Genomic DNA, 12,279 nt, shown 5'->3' with positions numbered 1-12,279 from the left:
GTCCGCAGCGGGGCGCTGGGGAGAGGCAGCGTCAACAAAGCTGTGGATACTTCCTGAATGTTTCCAACCACACATCGCTTGTCCATTGCTTTCTTTGGACTCTATTGACCTAGCAAAACTTTAAAAATGAAGCACTCGTACACAGAGACAATGTTCGTACTCCAAAGCATATTTAAATTTGGTCTGCGGTTCGTAAAACGGAAAGTTTGTGCAATCCATCCATTTTCTACTGCTTGTCCCTTTCGGGGACACGGGGGGTGCTCGAGCCTATCTCAGCTGCAATCAGTTGGGAAATTGAGTTTCCAGTGAAAATGGAGTGAACACTCTTGTCAGTGATCCACTCTCTTTGTCTCTGCTGGTGGATACAATAGCATACACCACAGAGAAGTTGAGCCTCGTAATTAACGTGGTAGAAATGATCCGATCAGTCTAAAAATGTAATCACTTGTTCTTCAGCTAATTTTTGGCATTACCTGAAAGTTTTGACAAAATCTGCATATACACTTTTGAGCTATCAATAGCAAAAATAAATAAACGGAGTGAACCCTTTTGTCAGTCAGCCACTCTCTTTGTCTCTGTGGGTGGAGGCAGGCTGGTAACATACAGACACAAAAGTGAGCCACAAAATCAAAACATAATTTAAAGTAGTTTAAATAATTTTGATCACCACCAAAATCCAATCAGTTGTTCCTTATCCCATTTCTGACATTTCCTAAAAGTTTCATTAAAATCCAACTACCGGTACTATTTTTTGTTTTGTTGCTAACTAACAAACACATGATTCTCAACAAAAGAGGGTGATCGTTGTACATGGCAGAATTGACAAATGAAAAATTTGACCGTGTTTCTCACCTTCTTTATCAACTGCAAAAAGCGGGGCATATTAAAACCAAGGTAGCGCTTTGCCTTTTTGTTTGAGTTTCGTTTTCTGCCTCTTAGCGTCTTTTGCTACATTTTATACTGTTTATTTAAACAGCTGCTGAGTTGACGGATCAATCAATAATCAAGAAGAGTTTGAGTGTAACCATCTGTCAGACAAGAAAAGACACATTTTAATCATGTTTGAGGTTTGGATAAATAATATTTTTTATATCTCCTTGCAATTTTTCCACAAATTTAAACGTCTTAAAATATACATTCAAAATGATCCAACACACTCTAGTATAGTTTAGAAATGGCAGTGGCTTGGTCACTCTACTCACTGTACCTTGGTTTCAAATAAAGACATGGATAGATAATTATATTTCTATAGTCATGTTAGTATTTAAGTTATCAAGCTATTAACGCTGTATTTGCTAGATAGCAATTAGCGGTATAAGATGCCAGCTAGGGATTAGCACGCCAGTTGCCGGCTAGGTAAAGCAATAATTAGTCTATTTGTGGCAGAATTGGACAAAGTTACGTTTAAGTTCTATTTTTTCATCTCCTAGAACACAGGTGTCAAACTCATTTTAACTCAGGGGCCGTATGGAGGAAAATCTGTGCACACGCAGGTCGAACTATTAAAATCCATCCATCCATCCATTTTCTACCGCTTATTCCCTTCGGGGTCATGGCATTAAAACAAAAAAAATAAAGACAACTTCAGATTGTTTTCTTTGTCTTACTTTGGGCAAAAATAGAACAAACACATTCTGAAAATATTACAATAAAAATATAGAACAAAATACCAGCAGCCGCAAAGTTTAGATCCATGGAAGGAAAGAAGAAAGTGAATGAATGTTTATAACTGAATTAATTTTCGTATGCATAAAAATTTATTTTCTTTTGTATAATTTTTTTAATGAATCAAGTAACGTTTATGACAACCTTTTTCCAAAACACAATATAGAATGTGAGATATAACAGGATTTTGCATACATTTATAATTTTTTTTCAAAACGGTTACAAAAAAGAGAGACTCCAAAAATTTACTGTGGGACCCCATTTTTATGACTTGATGGGGTCCCTGGAACCCCATTTTGAAAAATCCTGTTGCCAACACTGATGGAGTATTGGCACAGGCGGCTGTGGCGTGCGGGCCGGTTTCAATACTAATCAAATATCATCCTGGGGGCCATAGATAATTAATTTGTGGACCGGATCTGGCCCGCGGGCCTTGACTTTGACACCCCTGTCCTAGAACATAACTGTGGCGCGTTCAGGGGACCTTGATTAATGGTCGAAAATGAGGCGTGTCACCACTGGAGCTTTTATTGGCAGACGTGATCAATGGATAGCAGTGTTTGGATGGAAGAGAGAACGAGTTAATCCCACATTTAATTATACAATATTTTTATTTATTATTATTTAAGTTTTTACCATACAAAATCATGGAGACATTATAAGCTGCATACAATAACTGTGTTTTAAAAAGCTTGTTTCAACAAAATTAAGTCAATGGAGTGTGTGTATTTGGGCGGTGACGTTAGGTTTGGCGTGGGAGCCCCTAAGGAGTTTAATAATAAATTATATTAAATAAGTAATATTAAAGACCAAAATGGTTCCACTAAGACAATTTTGTTTGGGGGCAGAGAAAGCCCTGTGTGCACACTTGCAGACCAACATTATGTACCCCCCTAAAATCCAAGAGTGCATCAAAAGTTCTTTATTAATTCTGCAGACTTTTTGTATGAGATTAGATCAGGGGTCCCCAAACTACGGCCCGCGGGCCAGATACGGCTCGCCAGCGTCCATAATCCGGCCCGCGCGTATTACTTTTTTTTTTTTTTTTGTTATAATTATTTTTTTTAATCTGTCCTTTTTCGCCTATCTATCAATCCATTTTCTACCGCTTGTTACTGGGTCTCCTAGGCATTTAAGGCCCGCCAGCGTCCAAAATCCGGCCATTTAAAAAATAAAAAATAAATGTAATTAATTTTTTTTTTTTAATCTGTCCTTTTTCACCCATCCATCAATCCATTTTCTACCGCTTGTTACTGGACCTCCATCGATAACGTGACGTCATCACACTTGCGCCGCACAGTCAGGCGAGAGCGCGGTAAGTGCGCGCTCTTTCAGTCAATTAGTGCACGAGGGAAAAAAATATCGAAATCGAAGGACTCTTGAGTGTAGAGTTATTAAATATCAGTGGACATATGACTTTTTTTTGTTCAGTGTAAGGAAAAAACAGTTTAGATTATTGATTTTATATATATATATATATATATATATATATATATATATATATATATATATATATATATATATGTGTGTGTGTGTATATATACAGTAAATATATATAGCCCGGCCCCTGGCCACATTTTTTAACCCAATGCAGCCCCTGGGTCAAAAAGTTTGGGCACCCCTGGATTAAATGTTTGTGCATTGATCTGTATTCATAAATGGCCGTCTGTCTTTCTGTCTCTCTACTCTTCTCCATTGTTGCCATCACGCTGCACTTGGCTATTGCTTATGTTTGGCTTCTAAATCAGGTTTATGTTGTTGCTTGGCTTGATGCATATTGTGATCACGCCATATTGTCCTCTGGCGGGACAAGATTAGTGACGTGTGTGTTTTGTCTCACAGGGACGACGTTGAAGCGACTGTGTCTTGGCAAAGAGCGCGGCAACAGTATGTAGTTCATTTATGTATGTAAATGAATCACAATCATGTCGCGTGCATCAATCCTGTTGTCCTTGTGGTCATGGAGTTATGCCGTGTGCGTATGTTTGATGCCAGGATTCGGCGCCAATTCAGGGGCTGTTAATCCGTTGCAGCAGCCACCCACCGGGGCCACCCCGCCTCCTCATCCGCCAGTGATGGGACTGGCGCAGGCTCAGGCCAATAACAGCAACAACAAGACAGGAAGCTACGCCGGCTCATCAATGAGTGCCGCCGACATAAACCTGCCTGAAGATCTGCAAAGACTGATGGAGCACTGGGCCCAGGAGGTTCTCATTGTCTCCCACAGGCCGCGCACTAACTCCCTGCACATTGGTGGGCAGCAGCTTCTGGATCTGATGCTTCCCACAACTCGTGAAGAACTTCCTAGTACTTCAGAGGTGAGACAAAAACACAGCCGTATAATAATATTGTCACTCGTTAATGGAGGGAACCTTATGTCCTCTTAATGACAATATATGATATTTTTAGCCTTAATTAAGGCTTCTTGAGGATGACTGTTTCACACTGAAACTGATTATTTCTACAGTTTTTACATGGTGTTTTGAGTTGACCGCCACGGGCCCTGTCTTCGGCCAATTGCAAGCAAACATTCCCCGCTTCCTTCCAATTCCTGCCACTAGTTGGCGTAGCAAATGTCATAGTGAGCCTACGTAAGATCCGCCCAAAACATTTGGTCTTATAGCTTGATATTTGCTGACTTAAAGAAATAAATCATCAAACACAACTAGCTAACTTGGTGAAGCAGTTGGACTGTATCACTGGTCTCGTCTGTACTATAATACTGAATCAGAATGAGTCGATGACACCACGTTCTAAATGGCGGATATTTATCCATGAAAATATGGAGAAGCTGCTGATGGTGTGTTTGATGGAGAATCAGCTCAAAGGAGATACCGTAGAAGTCCACTCCCTGAGTTAAATACTGTACCTTATTATTACATTACTTCATAAAAACGTTTGTAGTACATTCTATTGTATTGTTTTACAATACAATACAATACAATATTTAATATCTAAAGATGTGTTTTTCTTTTTAAAAAGCATGTTACAAGTTAAAAAGGTGCTGTTTTGGGGGAGGGGCAAGCACTCATTTAATTTATTTTAATTCATTTAAATGGGAGGCGTTGATTTGATCAAGGACCGAGATTTCCTTTGCCCAGACCCTGGTCACCGGGGACCCCCTCTTTAGCCAGGCCAGTTGGGGTTCGATGGCGAGCGCCTGGTGGCCAGGCCTGTCCCCATGGGACGCCCCCTCCAATGGGCTCACCACTCAAATGAGGGGGCATAGAGGTCTGGTGCAGTGTGAGCTGGGCGGTTCAATCGTCGGCTACAGAATCTAGCTCTTGGGACGTGGAACATCAGCTCACCACCTGGGGGGGGGGGGGGGGGAGCCTGAGCTGGTGCGCGAGGTGGAGAAGCTCCAGCTGGATCTTGTCGGACTCACTTTGACACACAGCAGGGTTCTGTAACCAGTCCTCTCGAGAGGGGCTGGACTCTCTTTCAGTGAGAGGCGACGGGCGAGAATGTCATTACTTGTTGCCCAGTGAGTTTAACCCAGTAGACGAGAGGGTAGCTTCCCTCTGCCTCTGGGTCGGGGGACGGGTCCTGACTGTTGTTTGTGCTTATGCACCAAACAGTAGTACAGAGTACCCACCCTTTTCGGATTCACTAGAGGGAGTACTGGAGAGTGCTCCTTCAGGTGATTCCCTTGCTCTGCTGAGGGACTTCAACGCTCACATTGGCAATGACAGTGAAATCTGGAGAGGCGTGATTGGTAGAAACGCCAGCCATCTGACCCGGAATGGTGTTTTGTTATTGGACTTTTGTGCTCGTCACAGATTATCCATAACGAACACCATGTTCAAACATAAGGTTGTCCATATGTGCACTTGGCACCAGGACACCCTAGGCTGCAGTCTGATGATCGACTTTGTGGTTGTGTCATCGGATTTGCGTTCTCATGTTGGGTCGGATCTTATAGGTGCAGTCAGGACGTTGAGGGGATGGGGTTTGATGGCTGAAGGAATAGGTCTCTGCTTTTTGCAGAGGATGTGGTCCTGCTGGCTTCATCAGGCCAGGATCTTCAGCTCTCACTGGATCGGTTTGCAGCCGAGTGTGAAGTGACTGGGATGAGAATCAGAACCTCCAAGTCCGAGTCCATGGTTCTCCCCCGGAGAAGGGTAGAGTGCCACCAACGGGTTGGTGGAGGAGATCTTGCCCTAAGTGGAGGGGTTCAAGCAGGGGCGCCGCTAGGGATTTTGGGCCCCATGAAAAGAATCTTTACAGGGCCCCCAACACAGTGTCATTATTTTTTCTGTATTATAATTTCATCATCATTAGGGGCCTCTCTGGGCCCCCCTCCATCATGGGCCCCTAGAATCTGTCTCCTTTACCCCCCCTTTTCGGCGCCCCTGGGTTCAAGTACCTCAGAGTGGCGGATCGGTGCAGCGTCTGCAGTGATGCAGACCCTGTATCGATCCGTCGTGGTAAAGAAGGAGCTCAGCCGGAAGGCAAAGCTCTCAATTTACCGGCTGATCTACGTCCATATCCTCACCTATGGTCATGAGCTTTGGGTTATGACCGAAAGGACAAGATCACAAGTACAATTGGCCGAAATGAGTTCCCTCTGTCTGGGTGCGGGGCTCTCCCTTAGAGATAGAGTGAGAAGCTCTATCATTCGAGAGGAGCTCAGAGTGAAGCCGCTGCTCCTCCACATCAAGAGGAGCCAAATGAAGTAGTTTGGACATCTGGTTAGGGTGCCACCAGAACGCCTCCCTGGGGAGGTATTTAGGGTATGTCCGACCGGCAGTAAGCCATGGGGAAGACCCAGGACACGTTGGTAAGACTAGGTCTCCCAGCTGGCCTGGGAACGCCTCTGAATCCCCGGGGAAGAGCGGAACGTAGTGGCTGGAGACCTAGAATAAGCGTAAAAAGATGAATGGAATGGATGTTGACTTGAGATACAAGTGTCTTGAGTGAAGAGCTTCGTTTCAGAACCAATTAAGTTCTTAAGTTGAAGTATTATTGTATTAGTTGCTAGTTGAGGTCACTAATTAGCGCAAGGTTAAAAGACAATGGCAGAAGCAGCTGTGGCAGTAAAGAAACCTCCCAACATAGTTCTTTTTAACTCCACAAGATAACGCAGTAGCTGCATTTGAAGTATTGTGAGTGGTTAGCATCAGTGGCGGAACAAATCAAAGCCAGGCCAGAGGCGGGGCACGTGGCCACACCCTTTAAACTCTGTGTTATTGAGCTTTTAGCTCGGCAGTTAGCACGTTTGCCTCTCGTGCCGGCGACCAGGGCTTCCGCCCCGCTCGGAGCAGTAGGAAAAACTCAACCCAGTCGTTAAAGGGTCAGGTTATTTTTCTTTGCATTTTGCCCTCCACTTGTATGTTTATATGAACTGCCACTCATGTTAACATTGTAGTAAAATGCTCATCTAGCCTGGTGGACTGTTGATGATGATTTTACCCAGAATACACTTGGAGGCAGTATCGTCGATCCATTTGTAAATTTGCACATCACAAAATGGTAAATGGTCTGTATTTATATAGCACTTTACTATACCTGTATGATAACCAAAGCGCTTTACATTACACATCCCAATCACCCACTCCCACACACATTCACACACAAAGTGAAATGTGGGAGTAAAAATAAAATTGTATTCAATTTTTACACCTACTAAATCACTAATGTCAGTCTTGTAAACGTTTTAGCAACCTGACTGGGTCAACCTATAAGCCCACATTAGTCCAGCTCTTTTATTACTGGCGATTAGAATACACCTGTGTGCATGACCTGACCTCCTCAGGGCCCAAGCCATGGAATAGGCCCACCTTCCTCAGCCCTGAGGTTAGGGCCCGCTCAGGGTAAGTCCCAACATCCAGCAGCTTTATCTAGCTCTGCATGCGTTATAAAATACTGTCAGTAGCATCCAGACAATGTGGGTTTGAGGTTACTGTTGACAATGTTATGACAAGTACGAAGTAACAAAGTTTGAGGGTTTCAAGTAATTTAAAAATGATTCCATGAAAATTAATATTATCAAATGATCCAATCTTCAAGGTGTTGTCATGGATGATCCCAGGTGTGGAAAGCAGCCACCTTCCACTGGCATGGCCTGAAAACCTCGCCATGATCAACACAGGCCCAGGCAGCATTTGTCAGCTCCTCTCGCCCGCTCATCTCCGCCTGGGTCAATCACCCCGAGCGCCCCTCGCCCTTCCTTCTGGAATCTCTGCCTTTCCTGGTACACCCCCAGCCCCGGATGCTCCCCCAGAGGCGGACCCCAAAGCAAGAACTCTCTAATCCGACGTAGCAGCGTCTTCCAAGTCGTACCAAAAAACACAAGATGTAGTCCATGTGCAAATACTGTACATAGTGTATTTAAGCATACCTCATGTTCATGTGCAGTGCAATTATCTAAATGCTGATTTGGGTCATTGCTGGAGTGACTTGACTTCATTTGTGTTGCTCTTGTATATAAGAAGTCATCTGTACATAAGTTGTGTGTTTGTACAGTAGATGCTGCTGCAGCTTGGTGTCTTAGTGCAACACCTGAGCAGTCAGCATCATGGCGACACTGTGAACGACCTGTGCTCCGCAGGACACTGCTAGCGGTTCTTATTATATACACTATATCATATTTAGATAAATATATATTTTTATTTTTATTAGTTTTTTTTTCCATTGATAATGAAATGCTTCCAGCACAGGAATATTCTTCAGAGATTTGAATGGACTTTATTTTCAGGTGAAAACCACCTGTGAGTGTGCCTTGCATTGCAGTTTCTGGAGGTTCAAAGGAAGTTATTAACAATGTAAATATCCTTCATTTATGCATACTCAGCACTTCAATAGATTACAAACGGACTGTTCAGGTTGTTTTAGAAGATAGTTCGCCCTCATCCGAAAGGTTTCACCAGTTAATGCTCATGCCTAGATAGGATAGCTCCAGCCTGGGAATTTGTCATCTATTCTCATGACGAGATAGGACAGCATGAACTGATCAAGCCTAATAATAACTACAATAAAATCAGTTCATGCGGGCGACTAGATAGGACAGGTCTAGTCTAAGGGGTTAGCCTATCTTGTCGTGAGCATGAATCGATTTTGTTTTTAGGCTGCATTTGTTCACGCTGTCCGATCTAATCATTAACATGAATTGACGGAGCCTAACAGACTAAAAATAAATAAGCTCATGCTCCTGACTAGATAGGACAGCACTAGCCCGAGAGTTTGACCTATATAATCTTAAGCATGAACGGACATAGCCGAAAGTTGTTGTCCTATCCAGTCATCAGCATCAACTGATTATGGTTAAAAATATATTTATGCTCAAGACTAGATTGGACAGCTTTAGTCCGAGCAGTTGTCATTTATTCTCATGACTGGATAGGACACCCTGAACGAAGTGAGTCTAAAAATAAATGCAATCAAATCAATATATGCTCATGACTAGATAACACAGCTTTAGGCTGAGGGGTTGTCATTCATTCTCATGACAAGATAGGATAGCTCTCGTCTGAGGGGTTGTCATTTATTCTTATGACTAATTAAGACAGCATGAACGAAGTGAGCATAAAAATAAATATATGAAATCAATGTTTGCTCATGGCTAGATAAGACAGCTCTAGTCTGAGGGGTTTCCATTTATTCTTAGGAGCCTAAAAATAAATACAAATGTACTCAATATTTGCTCATGACTAGATAGGACAGTTCTAGCATGAGAGGCTGTCATTTATTATCATGACTAGATAGGACAGTGGTAGTCTAAGGAATTGTTATTTATTATCATGTTGGTCTAAGAGGTTGTCATTTATGGTCATGACTAGATAGGACAGCATAAACAGAGGAAGTTTAAAAATGAATAAAGCAAATCAATATGTGCTCATGACTAGATAGGACAACTCCATGCTGAGAGAGACTCCATGACTAGATAGGACAGTGTTAGTTTGAGCGGTTCTCTATTCTCATGATTAGATATGACAGGGATGGTCTGAGGTGTTGTCATTTATTCTCATGACTAAATAGGACAGCGTTACCTCAGGAAACCTAAAGATAATTCAATCAATGCAGTATGTGCTCATGACCCGACAGGAGAGCTCTAGCCTGACAGGTTATCGTTTATTCTCATGACTAGATAGGACAGCTCTAGTTTGAGGGGTTGTCATTTATTATCATGACTGGATAGGACACCATTAACAGAGTAAGCCTAGAAATAAATAAAAAGTATTATGTGGACATGAAAAGATAGGACAGCTGTAGCCTGAGAAGTTGTCACCTATTCTCATGACTAGATAGGACAGTAATAATCTGAGGTGTTGTCATTTATTGTCATGACTAAATAGGACAGCACTACTTCAGGAAGCCTAAAGCTAAATACAATTCAATCAATACAGTATGTGCTCATGACCAGATAGGAGAGCTCTAGCCTGACAGGTTATCGTTTATTCTCATGACTAGATAGGACAACTCTAGTTTTAGGGGTTGTCCTGACTAGATAGGAAAAGCACGAACAGAGTAAGCCTAAAAATAATAAAATATGTGCTCGTGAAAAGATAGGACAGCTATAGCCTGAGAAGTTGTCATCTATTCCCATGACTAGATAGGACAGTGATAGTCAGAAGTGTTGTCATTTATTCACATGACGAGATAGGACAGCATGAACAGAGTAAGCCTAAAAATAAATTGAATTCAATCAATTAGTACTCCTGACAAAATAGGACAACCCTAGCCTGAGAGGTTGTCTTCTCAATACTGGAAGGACAGCTGTAGTCTGTCCTATCTAGTCCTGAGCATGAACTGATTTTATTTTTAAGCTGGTAGGCTTTTTATGTTCATGCTGTTCTACCTAGTCACAAGCATGAACTGATGGATTTTTTTCGGAATCGTCAGTTCAGGCTCAAAACTAGATAGGACAGCCTTAGTCTGAGAGCTGGTCCTGATGAAGTCTGCATGGATGAAAGGTGAACAATCCACTTGTGCTTGATTCAACGTGCTGAGAATGCAACGACTGAGAATATTCATAGGCTTGAATTATGCGATGAGAATAATCATGAAATATTGCATTGTGGGAAAAAAAAGTTTCAGCTCGGGACGTGTGCTTCAATCTACTTCCTGTAGTCATCCCCTGCATGATGTCATCATTGACTATTATCATCATTGATATCATCATTGTTGTGTGAGAGCTGAGTTTCAGGTCCACGCCGCATGGATCGGCTTTGACGCGCAGGTGGAGAAAGCTTCGAAACCAGAATGAGAAAGGGAAACCTTCCCTTACCTCTTCTTGCGTGTAGCGCCACCTATCGCTCGTTGCCTTGGAGAGTCGCTGCGTGCTGGTGACAGAAGCATGGCATTATTAGTTATCAGTTTCCACATCACTAATCACACATTTAGAGTCAATACTTCAACACAATACTGATGAAAGATAAACGTAAACGAGTGCCAGAAGTGGCACAATGGCGAATTGGACATGTGTTAGCATTGAATCTACAACTTACATATTTGAAACATTTTCTAAGTTAGCCTTACTGCGTGTGTCTGTAGCTTTAATGCTAATGAGCTGTTTGTTCTTAACCCTACACGTGTCCAACATATCACGCAAAACTGCATGCCGGCATTACATTTGACCACAAAAACGAAATCAAATGTACAGCTGCCATGTCTGTAGCTGATAGTGGAGCTCCAGGCTGCGTTTTAAGATGTGTAGCAAAGCCTGCTTTTTTACAAAGGGAGGGTGGTATAGGTTTGCACCAATTGACGACATTTTAGCATCTTTGATGTATCCAATGGGATCCTTTATCTTTTATGTATGGACAAATTATAGTAGTATTTTATATTTCCTTATATATGTTAATTAAACTTGTTTCCCCCCCCGCTCCCCACCATCACTGCTTGTATTTACTGTAAGAATGCCTCGGTCTGAGTTGCACCAACCTGGTGACAAACATCACCTTGGTATCAAGACTGGCTACATAAACATTCATACTTGAGGACAGAAAGACAATAAATCCAGTTTTTATGCTTGAAACCATTAAATGATAAAAACACTGATATGTTTCTTCACGCTGCAGCACTTGTTGTGTGCTAATACACTAGTAACACTGTCTTCTGCATAGTATGCGCTTGTCAGCTACAGTATGGGCCTGGTTTACTAAGAACCAAACACTACACGCTGAACAGTTGAATAGTACCCGATAAAAAAGCGGGTACTATTAGTGGGCGTGTGATTTACTAAGACTGTGTGTGCCATTTTAAAGTGTTGCAGACCGCCTTAATTTAAATGAGGATTTTGCGTGTACCACAAACCCCAAAACCAGTGAAGTTGGCACGTTGTGTAATTCGTAAATAAAAACTAAATACGATGATTTGCAAATCCTTTTCAACTTATATTCAATTGAATAGACTGCAAAGACAAGATATTTAATGTTGGAACTGAAAAACTAATTTTTTTTTGCAAATAATCATTAACTTAAAATTTAATGGCAGCAACACATTGCAAAAAAGTTGGCACAGGGGCATTTTTACCACTGTGTTACATGGCCTTTCCTTTTAACAACACTCAGTAAACATTTGGGAACTGAGGAGACCAATTTTTGAAGCTCTTCAGGTGGAATTCTTTCCCATTCTTGCTTGATGTACAGCTTAAGTTGTTCAACAGTTCGGGGG

General features: G+C 42.1%; 1 protein-coding gene across 5 annotated transcripts in view; it reads left to right on the top strand.

Annotated features, from left to right (window-relative positions):
* wnk2 (WNK lysine deficient protein kinase 2) overlaps positions 1-11,487 on the top strand; it is a 109,568-nt gene extending 98,081 nt beyond the window's left edge. For 3 of the 5 annotated variants that reach the window (XM_061932313.2, XM_061932311.2, XM_061932310.2), the window contains 3 exons: positions 3,508-3,552; positions 3,661-3,983; positions 7,675-11,487. In XM_061932313.2, coding sequence (XP_061788297.2) covers positions 3,508-3,552; positions 3,661-3,983; positions 7,675-7,917 — 611 coding nt within the window. In that variant the 3' untranslated portion in view covers positions 7,918-11,487. Of the gene's footprint in view, positions 1-3,507; positions 3,570-3,660; positions 3,984-7,674 lie in introns of those variants that run through there. The other 2 variants (XM_061932315.2, XM_061932314.2) reach the window with 1 other exon arrangement.
* Positions 11,488-12,279: the final 792 nt, after the last annotated feature.

Source organism: Nerophis lumbriciformis, linkage group LG38, assembly GCF_033978685.3.
Source record: "Nerophis lumbriciformis linkage group LG38, RoL_Nlum_v2.1, whole genome shotgun sequence".
Lineage (NCBI taxonomy): Eukaryota > Metazoa > Chordata > Actinopteri > Syngnathiformes > Syngnathidae > Nerophis > Nerophis lumbriciformis.
This window is presented reverse-complemented; position numbering and strand designations above follow the sequence as displayed.